This window comes from Polypterus senegalus, chromosome 10 (genome assembly GCF_016835505.1).
Source record: "Polypterus senegalus isolate Bchr_013 chromosome 10, ASM1683550v1, whole genome shotgun sequence".
In the NCBI taxonomy this organism is placed as follows: Eukaryota; Metazoa; Chordata; class Cladistia; order Polypteriformes; family Polypteridae; genus Polypterus; species Polypterus senegalus.
Genome location: NC_053163.1, coordinates 167,693,376 through 167,713,918, shown reverse-complemented (window position 1 = coordinate 167,713,918; position 20,543 = coordinate 167,693,376). Strand labels below are relative to the sequence as shown.

The window sequence follows — 20,543 nt, the reverse complement described above, 5'->3', positions numbered from 1 at the left end:
ATAAAAATAACCATACAAACATATGGTTTCTACTTCGCGGATTTTCACCTATCACTGGGTCTGGAACACAAACCCCATGATCGAGGAGGGATTACTGTATATATATATAAATAAATAATAAAATATATGTATATAAATAAATAATAATATATATATATATATATATATATATATATATATATATATATATATGTCACACACGTGCGCATGGGAGGCAGCTAAAGGGCTTGAGTGAAGGCAGTTCTGATGAATGCCGGGATGTGGCAGAATGCACTGACTCTTTTTCTCCCTTTCCTGTAGACCATTCCTGGGAGATTCCACCTGGCTCTCTTGACGTCACTTCCGGGACAGAGCCAATGAAAGTAGACCTTACCAGCTCCGGCCCCTGTGATGTCACGTCCGGGCTCGATCCAATGACTGAAGAACAAGGGCCCGATCCTTATGACCTCACTTCCTGTCTTCCCCTTTAAAAGCCTGCCCTTTTTCCCTTTTCCCTCAGTCTTGTTTTGGACTCAACTGTATGCTCTTCAGTGCTGTTTATTTTGACAAATAACGACTTTTGCAGCCAGGATACCAGAATATACGGGTGGCTGCCCCAAACCTTCATCCGAGTATATCTCATCTTTGTAATAATATATATATATATATATTGTATATATATATATAGATTATGAACTTAACAACAGGCAAAACTCAAGATCAGCACTTTTTTTATCTAAATACCACTGAGTGGCTGGGGATTAGCCTACAGGTACATTTTCCATTATGTGTTCATTACAGCCCATTAAAAAGTTAAAGAGTTTATTAAGAAATGGTGACCATGAAGCAGTTTCCTCAATATTTATGTTAAACCATAAAGAGCATTTGAAGGCTAAAAAATTGTATATAGTAACCCAGAATAAAACAGTTACGCTAATGTATAAAGCCGCAAGTTATTTAATTCTGCACTTCTTGACACAAATCTATCCACAAAAATGTAGCTACTTAATAATCTGTTGCCAGCAATGGATAACCCAAGATTTATATTCTAACTGCAAAAGTAAGGCTAAAGTGTCCACTTTCTAGGACAATTCCAGACAAGTGTGTTGAATCCATATTTACAATTATCCTATTCCAGACCTGTCTAAGAAGTTAAGTCTGTCTCCATCAAAAGCTGTACTTGGTAGTCCCTGGAGTGTGATTGGCACACACTACCCAATTTTTCTTTGTCAAGCATGGTACCCTAACCCAGTCACTTTTAACACTGATCCTAAACACCACCACCCCAACTAACATCACCTTTGGAAAATCTCGATATTTGCGATTTGGCCATGCACTCTACTGACTAACAAATAAAAAAGGGAACACATCGGAGATCTAGGCTGAACCACTGTCACTGTCTACACATGTCCATGCCAAACCCAGTGCACATCTATATAAAGAAGTACAGTACATGGCATTTGTGTAAATTGGGAAATGCAGCTCAGCATGAAGAAAACTTTAATAAGCAAAGACAATTGCATTCCATACTGCCACTTTCTTACCACACAGCTAGTTCACAACTTTTATTACCCCAGAGAATTGGGGTGTTGCTCAAAGTAAAGGCAATGTTATCGTATTACTAGCAAAGGTGTTGGGCTAAAAAAAAGGCGATGGCAAATGCTCACACTTAGCTAGTGCATCTCTGTGTGTCTTGGACTAAGTGTTTCATTTTCACATTTCACAAACGTGCAGGTAACACTCTGATGCTGGAAAAGTGGACTGAGATTTTGTTCATGGCAAGTTATACTATTAAAAACCCCTTTGAAAGTAAAACATTATCTAAAAAGGCAACACAGTCCTACAGACAGATATGTGGATGCATGTACGGCACTCTTCTCAATCCTAAAATTTTCTCTAAATCTCCTTTCTGTAACAAGGTTTTGCTACTAATGTTTGAAGTATTGTTATCCCACAGTTTACAGACAGGTACACAACATAGAAAGGGCACTGTTTCATCACAGAGATGACTACAATATTCTCAGTTTTTAATTCTGCTCACTATAAAAGGTGCAATACAAACTAAATCTTAACTAACTGGCTAAATCCAGCTAGATTATAGAACACAGAAAATCAGTGAAAACCTGAAAATCCATCATTAAAACAACTTACCCTTGTGTTCTTGGGTCCTCCCACTGTGTCGAACGAGTAGGATGATGAACAAAGTACACTCGGCCATTACTGTCGGTTCGTTTTTCTTTTATTTAAAGAAGGGAAAAAATGATATGTTAAAATCATGCACTTATTTTGAAAGAAGAGAGAAAAATGTGGAACACAGCTAACTTCTAATATCAGCAAACCTCTCTACAATTTTCTCATTACAACTGCTAAATACTAACCTATAGAGACACGCTGTTTCAAAAGTATTTAGGCTCTGTGCAACCCTTTTAAGAGGTTGAATGAAACATAGATAAACATGACCCAGGCGTTTATAAGTCTGCAGACAAATTCCATACTTCTGTTCTGTTTCTAATAGATTATTATTTAATTCTGGCTAAATAGAGAATAATAACTAACTAGTAAAATTAATCAAACATTAACACAAGAATCCCTGACGCCTACGAAAAAACTTGTAATCCCACGCCATCTTAAATTGCTTCGCACCTCTCCTCATCAGCATCTTTTGTTTTGTAAATTGCTCACGTACTGAAGTGACTATAGCTGCAGGTGGAAGTTCCTGTCGCACTTTGTTGTACCAAACAGAGTTGCGTTGCGGTGCAGCAGTCTGTTAGCCAGCGAAAGCGCTGTGAAGAAGCTGTCTGTTGTTACGGTTCTGCCTTTGTCCAGTCTGATAGCGGTCACAGGACATCGTATCTCTGATTGCCAGTACCACAAATAGTTCTGAGCAGGCATCAACCACAGTACCAACTGTAGTCAGCATTGCTCTTGTGAAAAGAATGGAGATAAATGCCATCAACTCAGAGAGGGAAAGGCAAGTTTGTTGTACCATGTGAACGTCACTGAGAGAATAAAACTGAATAATAAAGAGCTAACTTTTACAAGTAGCCAAAATTTACACCGAGTGTTACAGACTCAAATCAAATGTATGTTTTTATTACAGTAATAATAATAATAGCTGCTCACTTCTCAAAACGTGAAGCGCCGGGACTCGAACCGGCAACCTATTGGTTATAAGGCAGCAGTTTTTACCTCTCCACCATCCAAGAATATGTATTAACTTTCTGTCGATTGACATTTGAACTTGGGTTTGGAACTCATTGACAGCAATATGTAAATTGATTTTTTATTTTTACTTTGGTTATATTCTTGAATAAAAGCACACGTTTATTTGATATTTGGACTAAAGTCTTCACACATTATATACTTCACGTCATTATTAGTATAACATGGAAAACGTTTCTGCTTTAGGTATGTGTTCAGCATTTCTTGCCTCGCATTTCCTTTCATCCTACACTTACCCAGATCTTTGTAGACATGGAACACACATGAAATACATATGTTCCAAATAACGATATACTGCATTATTTACTCAATACAACTCCAGGCACCTCACACATAGAATCTGAGTCTTGGCTTGAGCTGGGAAAAGGATAGCAGGCTGCTTGTGCTGATCGACACATTTGCAAAACAAAAGACGCCAATGGAGAGGTGTGAAGGAATTTAAGGTGGCCCAGGATTACTTGTTTTTCCATAGGCTTCAGGGATTCTAGTGTTAAAAAAAACAACTGTGCATGTGCATTTACATCAATATTCCACCTACACCAGGGACTAGCGAGAAACCAGAACAAGGCTAATGAGCTTGCTCCAGTTATGTCACCAATACAAGTAAAAACTCTTAAAGAGATGATACCTACACAGTGATCACCTCAAACAGGTGGATACTTGTATACATAAACACAAGGAAGACGTAGCAGATATTATTAATGTACTCATACATTTCTTTTTGTTGATAACCCATTTTTGACTGTTTATTGATTGTTTTTATACTGCACAGGATGTTCATTTCTGACAATGTTTTTGATATTTGCTGAAATGCTGGAATTCACTTTGATTTTAAGTTTCCAAATTCTGTTGAAAACTGTAAATATTCACTTGCACTTTCTCCAAGGATCAGTCAAACTGTGTCTCTGTTTTGCTTACAAGCAAAGATTCCAAATTTCTAAGTTGATTTCCAGAAACTTTGGGGAAAAAAAACCATAATGGAAATAAAACAGCTGGCTTGGTTCCATGTGGTAGTAAATTAGAAGGCAATTCACATTATGGACACTTTCTGGATGTCAAATGGTTGACTTGTGGTTTGAAGCGGTTAAGACAACTTATTATGACAATTAGAGAACACATTTTACCCCATCCATGTGGTAGTGGTCCTAATGGATCAAACTCTTTGTTCTGTGTAGCTGGGACCTGGTCCTGAAGCTGATTAAAAAGAAAAGCAAGAGATTAGTCAACTTGCCTTGGATCTGTAGTGACCTGGGTCCAAAAAAGAAAAAAAAGCCACTGCTCATGACCTACCCCAAAAATAAATCTTTGGTTAAACTGCTGCATAGCACCCTGCAGTTGATTACGCTGTAGCTGCCACTGTTCATAATTCCTCACCGACTCCACAGTTGGTCTCTGCCATGTTGTTGTCCTTGTGATGTGATCAACATAGTAAATCCTTCCCATGGGGTCAACCCGTCGTTCCCAGCTATGAAGTGGAAGGGGAGACAAACCTTACAACTAACAGTGAATAAGAAACATGCAAATATGGATGCAGGGTGATTCAAATCAGAGCACATTTCTGAACCGAAAAAAGTAGTACCAGATTGTAATGTTCATTAGAAATTTGCTAATACTCAAAACTTACAGGTAAAAGTTAGGGTTTGTTCCTAAAGTGTTGCTGTAAAATAAACAATTGCCAGTTCTGTACCAACTACTAAAAACAGGTGGTCATTTTCCCATTTAACTCAAAACTTTATCTATTCCATTAACCAAGGTACAGTATCATCTCTGGCTGTGTTAAGTTATCACTACAGTTGGTAACAAACTGTCCAGCCAGACATGACACATTTGTGGTGACCAAACAAAATTAGGTGAAAGGGCTGAAAGATCACAGCTGTGTCTTCCGAACAAAGATGTGGGAAAGAAATATTGGTCGCTGCAGTCAGTATTGTGTTCACTCAATATAAAACTTTCATGTAATCTGTGCAGAGGTCATAGCATCTTCTGCCCAGCACTACTGCAAAATGATCATTACAATGGAACTGTTAGGAATTTTTATTCTCTGACTGACTGACTATCTGTCACTGATGTATTGAGAAAAACATTGTGCACAGTAAGCTCTCAGAAGTGGGCAAGCACAAAATGCCAACGTTCATGACCAACTTCAGCTTGCATTTCAAATAAACAATCAGAGAATAACACCATTTGTAGTGCAACACTAGGGGCCTGTTGATTGCACATATGGTAGATATGTAGAGATATGCCAATACAACCTGCCAGTTGTCCAACTATATAAACAAATAAGCACCTCCACTTTTTTTAGACATTAAGTGTAATCTATATGTTGTTACGTATACAGATGCTCTTTGCTGTGTAACTACCCTCCAACATCATAGCAATTACCCTGGAGGAAGGGGTTCTGGCCGTTCCCATGTTGTCCTCTTCTCAATGTGATCCACAAAATAAACACGGCCATTCTGATCTACCCTCTGTTCCCATCTATTCCAGAAAGAAATATAAAACCATATTTATTACAGATGTAAACCTTCTTATCATTAAATAAACTTGGAAACCATTACATTTGCACATTGACCGCTAATACCATTTTTACCAGGTGTACTGAAAATGTGAAGAAAATTTGTCTTACCCTGGGGGAAGAGGGCCAGAATTGATGGGGTTCATTCTTTGTGCGACCAAAGGTTGTGTTCCTACATCTGACTGCGCAGAGCTGGATGGTGACAATTCTAATCGGTCCATATGGTTAGAAACAACATGGTTCGCAGATGACTCTGAGACGGAGAGATCATTACTTGATACATTTTTTGGAGTGCTAGGTACAGTTTCAGTGGAAGGGACTAGAGAGAGAGAAAAAAGAGACAAACTAAGTGCGTTCACTATACCAATGGAGTAAATATATGAGATCAAGCAGTAAAAAATAAGGTTAATGAAAAACAGTTAAACAGTAATGCTCAACTATTACCAAATTATTCTGACACACATTCTGTTTCATTATATAATCAAATACAGAGCCTTATGTGTGATTTCTGGATGTTGTAGCAATAATCTATCAATGTCAGAAACCAAATATTTATTTACAAATGAACAGGGACAGTGCTGTTGTCTGCTTGCACTGATAACAAAACAGACTACCATTAAAGACTAATAGAATGAAATGTTTATGATTAAAAATCAAGTTTCATTTGCTTAAAAGTGAATGCATAGGATCCATAAAAAGGAAATATAAGCTGGCATATAGTGCAGTATCTGTTACCTCATATTCCATCACAATCCCAGTAAATATGCAGAATTTGCACATTCACCACATGACTACATGAGTTTACTCCTGAGACACTGGTTTCTTCCAAGTTTTTAAAAAACATTTTACGAGTGTGTTATGTGTATGACTGCACCTACAGGGTGGTCCATATCTAATTATGCAGATCCAGACCGTCTGAGGGCTTTGATTTATGCGGGGATGAGTCCAGTTTGGCGCAAAGACGATTCTTCATGTCGTCAGTTCGCACCCTTCTCGATGGTCTGGGATTTTTCAGGTGATTTTCTATGTAATAAACTTAATAAGTTATAGCGTAATGAAAATTGCATGATTAGATCTGGACAGGCTTGTCCAAACTAAAAAAGGACACAATTAATTTCAACAGGCCAATCACAATGAAAATGTTTTCCATACTTCTTCATTCAATTCTCTGTAAACCAGCCAAAATATTAATCTGGTTTAGACAGAATGTCAGTCCATTGTATGCATGAAAAAAATAGTAGCTGTCAGTCTGACGATCCATTTTTGTAGATATTATCCCAAGAAATTTGGACAAATCTTTCAATGAGTCACCCAGGTTTAGCACGTTTTTTTATTTGTCTGATGTACCTGTATAAGGTAATCAAAAATGAAATGACAAGTGTAAAAAAGTTATTGACTCCTACAGAAACCTGAAACCAATTAATGTTATAATTACCATTCATTATTTGAATACTGGAATTTGCAACTACCAGTAATTCATAAAGTGAATGGATTAGTAAATTTTCATATTTGTAATCTCCAAGTAATCTTGCAGTTAACTGAACTTTAAGAATCAACATTACTAATTCAACAAAAACAAAACAAAGAAAGCCATGCAGCTGAAGTCAACTTTATCCTTTCACAGTTTTCTAAACCAGTAAGAATTGCACATTAAACTCTTCTGTTTTATAAGAGTGCTAAAAATATAAAACTAAATTACAAATCTGAAATACTTCATATTAACACAGTACAAACTGTAATCTGTTCATACCAGCTGTTGAAGCTGGCCTTCGCGGTGTTGGTGGCGGGGGACGTGAAGGTCTGGGCGGCCTTAAAGATTTGGAACTACTCAATAACAGCGGAGAATCACTGCCATTCACAGCTCTGCTGTTAGCCGAAGCCAAATCTTCAATGCTTTCTGCAGATGTTGAGACGTCTATGTTTGTCCTAGAACAGAAATTTCATGGTTACCAAGATTAAATACTGAAAGAAAAGAACAGAAAAATTTTTAAATATTATGTGACCTTTGTTATAATAAGACATGTTTCTACATTACATGAAGCCTGATGAATACTGACAACCGTGATTATGGTTATGTTAATATTACATAAACAGACTTACATAACAGGATGGAAACACATTATTACGTGTACTGTTAAGATGGTTTAATAGGTAAAAAAATTTAATTAAAAAACTTGCAGCACTAAAATTTTAGCTATACCTATCCTAGGGGTGTGCAATATTGGAAAAAAAAATCTCGATATTTTCTGGGACTTTGACGATAATTCCAAGATAATGTATTATTTGAAATTATATTGAATTATATTTTTGTCATCTATAGCTTTACTTATCAGGTATTTTTGTATTCTTAAACGTCATAATAAATAAGATCAATTTAACCTAAACTGCATTTTATAGAGGAACCCCAAATTACTCGCCAATCGCAATATGAAGCCTATGCCCAAAACAAGGTAGCCTCTTCCAGTTATTAATCCGCAGTGCACTGACAACGTTAGCCCCGCTGTCTGTTGTCATGCAAACCATACGGTCTTCTCGCAGTGACCATGATGCCAACGCATCTTTCAGACCTTGCGCAATGATGTCGCCAGTGTGATCTTGCGTGAAGTAGGATGTTTGCATACAGAAGCTTTGCAGTTGCCAGTTTTCGTCAATGAAATGCACCGTCAGGGAAAGGTATGGCTCGGATGTTCGGCTTGACCATAAATCCGTTGTTGTGGCAAAATGTGAAACCTTTTTTACTTTGTGTGTCACAGTTTGGCGACACGAATTATACAACTAAGGCAGAGCGGTTTGACTGAAATATTTTCGGCCAGGCAGTGTGTTCCTTGGGTCTAAAGTATTCAAAAGTTGTTTAAAACCATCTCTCTCAACCACTTGAATTGGCACCATATCTTTTGCGATGTAATTGGTGACGACGTTTGTTATGTCATGCCATCTGTTGCTTTTCTTGTCATAAGGCACTTTTTTGCAGAATGAGTCCGCTAAAGTTTGCCGAGTGTGTTTTTGTGCTTGTACCTTGGTTACTTTAGACTTGTGCTGGTCAGTTGACTCCTTAAGCTTTTCGTATTCTTCATATACTGTGTGGCGGTTAGTTCGCAAATGGTGAAACAAGTTAGTTGTTGAGCTGTCTTTAATGGCAACCGATTTACCACATAGTTTGCAGATTGCCGTCTTTTGAGCAACATGAGTCTTTTCAAAACCAAACCACTGCCATGCGAGTGAGAATGAACCACATCTGGCAATTAACTCTGACGACGTAGATGGTGAGGCTGTTTCATCATCTGGCGCGGTTTGTTCACTCATTTAGAGGCAGGGAGCGACGTGCACGCTTACGCAACTCGCTTTGTGCACGCACAGTGGTCTATACTGTTGCATTTGTGAATGAACTATGTTTCTTTTTTTGCAAAGCGAGTTACATACTCGATAATTTAATCTCGCACATCGTTAAAACAGCAATTAAGATAGAATCGTAAACGATGTATATCGCACATGCCTAACCTATCCCCATATTTATTAATTATTTATCATATAATAAAATATTCCAATATTATTTTCGACTCGAAAGTTGTAAACATGTGAAGGCATGTCGTGACATTTTTTTTCTTCTCTTGACAAGTATCGTACATCAGTTTAGAGAGACACAACAACAGATATTTATTTATCAGCATCAAAGACAAATGAGTGGACTATTGCTGCCTCTGCCCTCCAGAGAGGTAACTTGAAACAGCTTTTTAGAAATATGTCATGTTGTCTACCTTGTTAATGGACAGTTGTAAATCCATGAAGATACAACAGTTCAGGTGCTCCATACTTTTCGTATCTTGGTCATTGTCTTTATGGACTTGGCACATTCTCCTTGTGCCTAGATGGGTGCTTTCTGTGAATTTCATCTCCCGTAAAAGAAGTGTGTGTTAGGTTAGTTCATGACTCTAAAATGGCCCAGTGTGGCAGAGTTTCAGTATGCATGTGAATATGCTCTGTGATAGATTGACATCCTCTCCGGGACTGGTTTCTGCCTTGCACCCTGTAATACGAGTGTTCAAAACTGCAAAGCAAGAACAACTCTGCAGTTGCAGTATGGTCTTGTGCAAGGCAAAAAAAACATGTCTCTTAACTTTACAGAACTTTCAGATGCTGTTTTCTTGCATTATTATTATTATTACCTCTTCTTTTTAAGAAACAACAACCTGGCCAGGACTGTTAAGTTGTGAGGACAATTGGTACCAGAAGCAAGCAAAACTACGCTTGACAGGTCCCTGGTCTTAACCAGTGGTTAGTTAGTAAACACGTGTTAGCCAGTTAGAACTTAGCAAAATAATCGGTCAGCCAGTTAGATTTACTGTAAACAACCTAACTGTAAGTGACTTAAGATGAGCTGGGGCAATGGCTAGAGATCACCCATGAAGAAGTGTCCTATTAGTCACACGTGCAACTTGAAACCATTCCTGGAACACAAATCATTTTACACTACTGTGAGTCTAGACGATAATAATCTGATGTGGGTGTCATTAAAGACTTAACTGCCATTTTTCATTCCAAGATTTGGGTGAAGTTTGCCCTTTCCCAGTGCATACACTACACTGCAGCAGTGGAGATCCAGAAAACTATAATCCTGCAGTGGGAAACATTTTCTGAGAACACGGATGGGTAAACTGATATTTTAAGATGGAACTTTGTGCACTCGAGTGGCATGGTGGCAAAGTGGTAGTGCTGTTGCCTTGCGGTAAGCAAACCAGGGTTCGCATCCCAGGTCCTCTCTGTGCCTGTGTAGGTTTACTCCGGGTACCCTGGTTTGCTCTCACAGTCCAAAGACATGCAGGTTATATGGACCGGTGGTGCTACATTGGGCCTAGTGTGTGTGTGTGTGTGTGTGTGTGTGTTTGCTTGCCCCTCAATAGACTGGTGCCCTGTCCAGTGTTTATTTCTGCCTTGTGCCCTATGCTAGCTGGGATAAGATTCGGGATGCTCTGCGACCCTATTCAGGACCAAGCAGGTTAGAAAATGTCTGACTTTAGTGCGGTTTTAGTCTCCAAAATATAAAAATTTTATAGTTCTTGAGAAAGTCTTGAGAAAAGTAACCAGACAATTTCCAGGTCTGCTGGGTACGAGCTATAAGGCAAGATTGTAGAATCTCTGCAGTTTTCAGTTTAAGTAAACAAACTTTAGGACATCACATAACAGAAGTGCTTAAAATTATAAAACAATGTAGCAGGATAGAGCCAGCTCTTACTTTAAAATGTGTTCTTCAACAAGGTGAACAGGGTCACAAAAGATCTGAGGCTAAGTGTACATTTCATAGCAATGTTAAAAAACACAGAACCACAGATACAAGTTTAGTAGAATTGTGGGACGAGATATTTTGCAGAAACTGGTATATAGAGACAGAAAAGCTATGCTGGGCCAAAAGACCTACTCTAATAAAAATGTTTCTTCTTCAGATATAACCAGTTTTCCTAATTAGAAATTGAAACTATGTGAACACTTCAATTGTAAACAGAAATGGATGGGCAGCATAATGTAAAATAACAAATTGGAAGATGAAGAAATGACTATTTTATGTTTTAACTGTCATGGTATACCTTTATCTGCGGAAAGTTGGCACCCTGCCCAGGACTGGTTCCTGCCTTGTGCCCAGTGTTGGCTGGGATTGGCTCCAGCAGACCCCCGTGACCCTGTGTTCGGATTCAGCGGGTTGGAAAATGGATGGATGGATGGATGGTACACCTTTATTCTAAACAGTACACTTTGTTAAATTGAATCCATGTTTTTTTTCTGTTTTTTGCCACATGTACACAATAGAAATCATGGTGACCAAATGTAAATTATTTTCTTTACCTCCCAATAACTGTGGCACTATTTCTTCGTGAATCAGCATTCTGCAATGAACCTGGGGAAAAAAAATTAAAGGTAAACTATAGTATATATACAGTATGTGTGTGTTATATATTTTATTATATATACGTATATACATATATAAACTGTATATATATATATATATACACATATATATATATATACACATATATATATATATACACACATATATATATACACATATATATATATATATATACACACATATATATATATATATATATATATATACACACAGTAATCCCTCCTCGATCGGGGTTGCTTCCAGAACCCCCGCGATAGACAAAAATCCGCGAAGTAGAAACCATATGTTTGTGTAGTTATTTTTATATATTTTAAGCCCTTATAAACTCTCCCACACTGTTAACATTATTAGAGCCCTCTAGACATGAAATAACACCCTTTAGTCAAAAGTTTAAACTGTCCTCCATGACAAGACAGAGATGACAGTTCTTTCTCACAATTAAAAGAATGCAAATAGATCTTCTTCTCTTCAGGAGCAGAGAATTTCAGAGGGAGAGACAGAGAGCGCTCGCACAAAGAAATGCAAACAATCAAAAAATCAATACTTGTGCTTTTAAGTTTGCCGCGGCATTTTTTAGAGGAGCGTTAGTATCTTCTAAGCAAACAGCCTCTGTGCAAACAGCCCCTCTGCTCACATCTCCTCCGTCAGGAGCAGAGAACGTCACAGAGAGAGAGCGAGATTAAAGCAACAATCAAAAAATCAATACGTGTGCTTTTAAATATGCCGAGCACCGCAATAAAGCAGCATTTTTTTAGAGGAGCGTCAGTATCTTTTAAGCAAACAGCCTCTGTGCAAACAGCCCCTCCATCAGGCGCAGAGAATGTCAGAGAGGGTGAGAGAGAGGCAGAGACAAGCAAACAATCAAGCTCCGCGCGGGATGCATATCTTATAGCATTGAGGAGTTTTAGTTAATATGTAATACATGCTCCGATTGGGTAGCTTCTAAGCCATCCGCCAATAGCGTCCCTTGTATGAAATCAACAGGGCAAACAAACTGAGGAAGCGTGTAGCATAAATTAAAAGACCCACTGTCTGCAGAAATCCGCGAACCAGCGAAAAATCCGTGATATATATTTAGATGTGCTTACATTTAAAATCCGCGATAGAGTGAAACCGCGAAAGTCGAAGTGCGATATAGCGAGGGATTACTGTAAACTGTATATAAATAGTATATATATAGGGTGTCCCAAAATTCCCGCAAGAAGTAATTTTGATTGAGAACACAGGTTTTTAATTAAAAATTTTTAATTGATTTATAAAGTATACAGTATAGGGTTATGTATGTATTAGCATATCGGGTAAATGGCCTCCACGTCTTTGCTGGCACATACGCACTCTTTTATCGAAATTTTCCATGACTGTTTTGCATAAATGTGGCTCAATTTCCTCCTTCAAGGCGTGGGTGGTCGTGGGCTTGATGGCATAAACCTTAGACTTCAAAAAAACCCAAAGTAAAAAGCCCAACGGCGTTAAATCGCATGATCTGAATTTTTTAATTAATCTCTTCACAGTTGATGAAGTTAAATCACTATTCCGACCATATTTTGTACGAAAATTGCGAACTGTAGCTGCCAAACCTTCATTATTTTTAAAATATTGCTCAACAATGAAAACGCGTTGTTCTTTTGTGTAGCGCTCCATTTTTAATAACCCTGAACTGTGAGCTGTGAGCTGTCACGCTGTCGTTTTTATCCGTTGGCAACACTTTACCGCACAAATGGCGCCAAATTCAAATCTTGCGTGAATTTTGGGACACCCTATATATATTATATACATACACACACACACTATATAACTATAACTATAAACATTTACACACACACAGTATAGAACTTTTTGCTATACATCTGCATTTTACATTTACAAAAACACACAAGTATTTAGCTGTACTGAGAGTGAAAGAACACAACATGAGCTGCAGAACATGGCCTTTGAAAAGTAAATATCCAGACAGACAGTAAAAAACAAAATCATAGCTGCAGAATTAAAAAGCATTTGAACAAGATAATAACAGGGCCAGCTACAATTTACTGTTGCTGCGGTCTACTATGAGTTAATATCGACTGCATTGTTTGAAGTTATCACGTCATCCAGCCTTTGGTCACCTACTTGTAACCAAATCACCTGGGCACAGTTGAATGGCCCAAAAAATCTCAGAACAAGACAAGACCCTAGCTTTGTTCTTGCTGGAGGAAAGGCTCTTGCTTGATGATATTGATGGGCTGTATTCACAGCTATAAGTTTCAAGGAGTTAAATAAACATTAAAAGCGAAGTGCTTTTTTTTCCCCTCATGTCTGCATGTTTGGCCTTCAATGCCTGTTTAGAGTTGTGTGCGTGAGGTTGTTTTTGGGGGTAGCACTAGGCTTCAGACACAATAACCTGGTGTCAGGGAGATGTGGATATTGAACATCTGTCTTTGGAAAATGACATTTAATTCTGAAGGCTGCTGCAGTGAGGTACTGTATCTATTAACTTAAGTGCTCTGGTGGAGAAAAACAGTGACACAGCAAGAGTGAGCATATGCAATTTGACAATTAAATCACAAGCTAGTTTAGTTAACTGAAAAATTGACAGCTCAAAGCTCAATTCCATTTTTATACACAGAGCCTTACAATGAGAAATCTTTTGCATTTGCTTGCTGTTAAATGATCCTGTATCTTGCCCTCTACTTCTAGCTTACCCAGTGTGCTAATGTTCTGCTACCAACTGTAATCAGTCACTAATAATGACAATTAAAGGCTGTTGGTTAGAAACAGGTCACAAACCCAGATTTTAGAACAAGGCTGGAGAATAGCAGGGCATTGCTTATAAGCATTTTGACAGTAAGGGATGCTGCAGTTCACATATTCAATTATACAAGTCTGCTTTACAGATAAAATCTTTAGGGTGCCACAGACTCACCCTTTTGTAGCAGCAGGTACAAAACTGGCATTTTCAAAAGATACAGTGGATGGCCTCTGGGTAATCAAACCGACTTTTTTTGAGTTATACACTTTCATGTGGAGTATAGGTAAAACATGGGACATTTCACATCAGAAAGAGTGACAGCTCAAACAACTTTAAAGTACCCTGTAGTTCTACTATACTGCAAAGTAAAACACTAGTTTGAAAAAAAACTAACAAAAGAATATTGAACAGGTAAAATAATTGTAATGAAGCCTTGATTGGATTCATCCACTCCTTATATAAGCATACAGATTTCATTAGCTCAAACTCAGGCTGGAATTAAAACATCTAAATAGTATTCTGTATTTTTATGCCCTCATACTTGAACATTCCAATTAAGAATTGTAACTCCAGTGTTGACGACTTGATTTCTTAAAACCTGGAAACACTCTGTACTTACTTTCAATACCATTTTCCACAGAGGCAAACATTTCAGGATCCACGGTGAGTCCGTCCAAACAAACAGAGAGATCTCCTACTATCTCGGCAGGATCTTTATCTGTGCAAAGCATTAAGTTCTGAACAACCTCTGAAACTAAAAACAAGCCAATGCATTAGTTATTTTTCTTGGCTGGTAATAAAAGCAGTCCATAAAATAAAAAAAAAATAAGCATAATAATAATAATACATTTATTGATACAGCACCTTTCAAATACAGTTAGAGTAATCATTCACATTCAAAAATGTAGATTTATAATAATATACAGCTACTGCCAAATATATCCATTGCTGATGACATTTCAAATAATGCTGCCATTTTCTCTTTGTGAGTGTTATATGTCAGTGGTTTACACACTAGAGGCTGCACCACCACCAGGTTGCGCTCGAGGGGCTGCAGCAGTCCTGTGATTGTGACAATCTTTAAAAAAAGTAAAAATCCAATGCCAGTTTTTACGACCGACTTTCAATCTCCTCATATAGTTTTTAAATAAACACAACTGAAAATGGTCTTAAATTGTTGCATGAACGTGTCCCTGTGATAATATAGTTTAGACTAGCTATTAGCCAGTGTGGTATGCGATCAGCTGTCAGGTGGTACGCAAGGAAACACATAAAAACGGGGTGAGTTAGCCATTTAAAAGACCATTAGTTCCACAGCGTCCAAACTTAAGTCTCCCTGGTAGGTAGGCTGCATTTCAGTTCCACCGCTCCATCTCACAGTGCTCCGGCAGGGACTCTCCACTCCTGTCTCACTCGCTTGACCTTGTTCTCCAATCCTGTTTTAACCACCCGTCCCCATGACCATGTCCAAGGTAACAGCTCCTTCTTGATCTCCGCTAACCCATAATCAAAAGTGCCCAGGAACAGTGCAGCAAGTGCACATTTTGTTTTGTGAAACAAACTATATTAACAGAGGAATGCTTTCTTTCTCACCCTGACACAAGCAGTACTTTTTAGTATTGGTAAACATATTTGCTGCATCATTATTGTCAGAACAGTTTTACAAATTGGCTAGTGCAGAAGAATCTATAAATGTCAATGTCAAATTTATCTATATAGCACATTTCAAACAACATAGAATAAAAAGAAAAACATACAATTAACATGAATAACATAAATAAAATAAATAATAAATAGAAGTAAGGTTACATAATCACAATGAGGAAACCATCAGTATTACTGAATGTCACGGAAAGCAAGTGAATAGAAATGAGTCTTTAATCTCGTTTTGAACTGTAGACGACTCCTTTATGTGACGAGGTAAAGAGTCCCAGAGATGAGGTGTCACAGCTGTCCCCCTTGGTTTGACACTCAGTACGAGGGACAACAAGAGACAACTGACCAGAAGATCTAAGCACTCTGGATGGCTGGTGTAAAACACACAATTCAGATAAATAGGCAGGAGCGAGCCCATGCAAAGATTTAAAAACTAGCAACAAGATTTGAAAATCAATTCGAAAAACTGACAGGCAGCCAGTTGTAAAGAAGCTAATATTGGAGAAACAGAATCAGAGTTTCTTGCCCCAACCAGAAAGCGAGCGGCAGCATTCTGGACCAACTGTGACCTGCGTATCAGAGATTTGTTAATCCCAGAATACAGCGAGTTGCAGACAATTATTAATAATAAATTACCTGTATGTAACATTTCATTTTTGTGATAATATTAATAGTGGAAAACTTTTGTTTCAGACAGCGTCACCAATGTTCGGTAACCTTCGTCATTCCTTAAAAACTGGAATTGGCTGAAGGTAGAATAGAAGTGCACAGTTCTGAAGCGAGTTCAGTCTTTAAATTGACTTGAGCCATTCCAAGTTTTTTTTCTCTTGTTTTTGATCCAGGTTCATATATAAAATTCTATACTATTTGTAAACAGAAAGTATTGAAATGTTAGGATTTTTAATTCCATATCAAAATCATACAATTCTACATTAAAATACAGTAAAACACATTTGGCATATACACGGAAATTAAAAAAATACAGAGTCACACTGAAGACTAACAATAACCTTATAATTCCCAAATGCAGTATTTCGAAGGTGAGATTAAAGAAATGATAAGAATACTTAAAAAAAAAATTCATTCTTTGAGAACCTCTTGTCTAAATACCACATTACATTTGATCACTCATGCATCAATAGTCTGCACTAGTTAAGCATTTGCTGTTATCCAGAATCATGCCATGCGACTACTTTTAGCAGAAAACAAGATCATGCCCAGCTTCGCAGCACTACGTTTATATCAGTGAGGGGTCGTGACCAGGAGTTGCAACATTTTGGGTGACCTTGACTTAAAATATTTTGTGAACCCCTGTTATAGGAAATTTCTGAAGAAATGTTGACATGAGTATTAGTAAAGCAATGGTTAAGAAAAAAAAACAAAACTGTGTCACTTTTACATTTCTTAAGGTAACTTAAATCGCTACGTTTGCCAATACAAATAATTGCAACTGAATAAACTTTTTAAGTTTAATTTAAAGGTATTTTTTACAACCCAGGAGAAGGAGTGATAACATGTGGACTTTAAGGATTTAGACAAATTCTGCACCCAGCAACTTATATATTATATATTTGAATCTATATTTGAGATAACCCCTCCTCTCCAAGGTTACTCAATTTCTTAATACAAAATCCTGAATCTTTAAAGGCAGGTAAAAAAAAAAAAATTGCCAGACTGGTTGCTGCCTTTGGCCTGTTAATTCAGGGGTGGGCTCTGCATAGGTGACAATAATGACCCTATAACAATTTTGCTGCAACCTCAATTTTGATTGAAGGCTTTATGATCAAGAAAAAAAAATTTTATCAGGTATTTGTTGACAGAGACTTTAGTGGAAAAAGTTGTGCATGACATAATAACTAGGAAACCCCTAATGTCTTTTATTTGTAAATCCTTATAGTATTAAACAACAACAACATTTATTTATATAGCACATTTTCATACAAAAAGTAGTTCAAACTGCTTTACATAATGAAGAATAGAAAAATAAAAGACACAGTAAGAAAATAAAATAAGTCAACATTAAAGAGTAAGGTCCAATGGCCAGGGTGGACAGAAAAAACAAAAAAAACTCCAGACGGCTGGAGAAAAAAATAAAATCTGTAGGGATTCCAGACCATTAGACTGCCCAGTCCCCTCTGGGCATTCTACCGAACATAAATATGAAATAAAATATGATACACAAGGAAAGAACAACATAAAAACATGAGTAGTCAATAGTGTACAGCTGTTTTATATTGTGTACTGCAGAGGATACTGAAGTCAGAATGTTACTTAGCACTAATGCCTCACAGCTCACATACAAATACTATTAACCACAGCTTTAAATTTTCTATTTGAGCCGGCTGATGCTTACGTGAAAACTCCACCTACAGCAGTTGCTGTGAACACAGAACGCGACAGTGCTAAAAATCATTCATTAAAAATGGTTTCTAAATTTGTTATTTGGCCATAAAAGTTTCATCAGTATGCAAAAGGCAGGTTTTCTGAAATGAGAACTTTTGTTTTTCAGAAGATATATTTGTTAAGTTAGCAGTACTAGGGTGTTGTACCGTGTTAGCCATTATAAATGTAGTGAGAAGTCAAGCAAAATGTCCGCTTTAATTAGCTAACTAAAAAGATTACAATATGCAAACTTTCGAGGCAGCTCAGGCCCCTTCTTTAGGCAAGAAGTAATGATTCCATTGTAGCGGGGCTACATAGTAATAATGTATTCGATGTGTGTGCTGAGTGTGTGTTATTTCCATCGTCCCGTTCACTGTTCGTTATGAGTACGTCAGTGAATGTCGTCCCCGTAAGTGCAGAGGGGACGGATGAGGGAGCACCAGGATGGAACACACCTGTTCACATTCAGTTACATCCGGCTCTTTACTATTTAAACGATCAGGAGGGGAAAGAGGAGGAGGGAGGAGGAAGGAAAAAGACGGAGATTTCATTTAACGACAACAGATCATCAATTCCTGCTATTTTTCACACCGCGCATTGTAACCAGTTTGTTTCTTATTCCACCGGATTCACTACAGCTCAATCATCTCCAGAAACCCTGGGGTTGGACTTCATTATCCACCATACGCCGAGGAAACACAAGGAGATTGTTCCATTTATTCGGGAGATTTAAACACATCCATTTTTTCTTGATCAGTCATCAGTATTCAGGACAGTAATATACCCGGACTCAAGTTCATGTTCATTTTCATTTTAGTATTCATTCATTATTATTATTTGTGTTTGTTATACATTACAGGTGCAAGGGAGGGTTTGTTATTGTATATATGGTGTTTTCACGTTGCTGCTTTGGTGGAGGGATATACATATCTTTATATATAAACTTCTTTTCGCGTTTGAAATGGAAATTACGTATGACTACAGAACATATAATACAGGAACTAATCACTTCGTTTGTGGACGCCATTTTTATATCGTCTTTACGAATTGTTATTATTTGTGTGAGAGTTATTTTACTGATATTGAAAAGATGTAAACACAAACACGCCGATCTATCCCATAGAAGTGCACCCCGCGTCGCCCTCTCCCAGCCCTCCTCTCTGGACTACAGCGCTGAGCCATCCGCCGTCACACGCGTTCTGACAGAGAAGTTTTATTTATTCGTCCACGTCACTTTCACAGAAACTGACACATTATAACCTTTTTTTTTTTTAATTGCCAGTACTTGATAGTAGAAGAAATGAGGAAAACAGCTTTGAGTCTTTCTACTTCTTAACTGCGCCGAACTGTAAACAATGTGAAGACGACACCGCCTTCAGAGCAGAGGGGTCGTGACAACAAAGTGGACGCTCAGAGGCGTGGAATGTCGGGCTGCTCCGCTGGGTCAAAAGCTTCGCAGTTTCGGGCAGCGTCCTCTCTTCTCGCACTGTTTGTGACACTTTGAGTGCCCCGTCGGCTGCTGGGAGAGTGGAAATCTTTCTGAATGAGTGTGATCGGCGCCATCGAAGCAAAACTCTCTTTGTAAATTGCGCTGCATGACTACTTACTGTCCCTTAAGGCGAGTTCAGGTCACTAAAACCCCGCAACATTTAAGGTTGCTTTTGTGATGAATTCTTTTAAGAAGGTGGAGGGTTTACATCTAAGAAGATGTACCAACCTCTTCATGTTAAGTTTTGGACTTAGGGGAGCATCCAAATTTCTCAGAATAATTTTTCTCTTAAATCACAGGCACGTAGTGCAAGGTTGTCAGGCAGAAATTTGCAGGATCGCATAGAAAATGTAATTTCTATACCACAGCGGTCGTGTAGCACCTTTAACAAGGGATCTGCTACCGAGAGATGATGTAAATACATTTAAGCTGCAGTTAGTGCTACTTACCTGTTGTGTTATAGCGCCTTTAAAATGTACTTCACCCAAAAGCACTCCAGTACTGCTCAATGTATCTTTACTTCTTACATGTTCATGTTTTATTGTTTAATAATTTATATACTACATTTTTTTTCCCTTGCACTCAGTGAGCGAAGCCACTGGGTAATCAGCTAGTCTATATATATATATATATTTTCTATGTGTGGAATTTGCATTTTTTGTTATTGTGTTTC

At 37.8% G+C, this 20,543-nt stretch overlaps 1 protein-coding gene across 1 annotated transcript in view; it reads right to left on the bottom strand.

The window, feature by feature from the left end:
- The window catches only part of itcha (itchy E3 ubiquitin protein ligase a), an 80,839-nt gene that overhangs the window by 28,781 nt on the left and 31,515 nt on the right, over window positions 1–20,543 (bottom strand). Inside the window, exons 5-12 of the mRNA XM_039767351.1 lie at window positions 14,963–15,097; window positions 11,552–11,603; window positions 7,467–7,642; window positions 5,828–6,035; window positions 5,584–5,679; window positions 4,492–4,666; window positions 4,326–4,395; window positions 2,131–2,215 (exon numbers count right to left, since the gene is read on the bottom strand). Coding sequence (XP_039623285.1) covers window positions 2,131–2,215; window positions 4,326–4,395; window positions 4,492–4,666; window positions 5,584–5,679; window positions 5,828–6,035; window positions 7,467–7,642; window positions 11,552–11,603; window positions 14,963–15,097 — 997 coding nt within the window. The remainder of the gene's footprint in view (window positions 1–2,130; window positions 2,216–4,325; window positions 4,396–4,491; window positions 4,667–5,583; window positions 5,680–5,827; window positions 6,036–7,466; window positions 7,643–11,551; window positions 11,604–14,962; window positions 15,098–20,543) is intronic.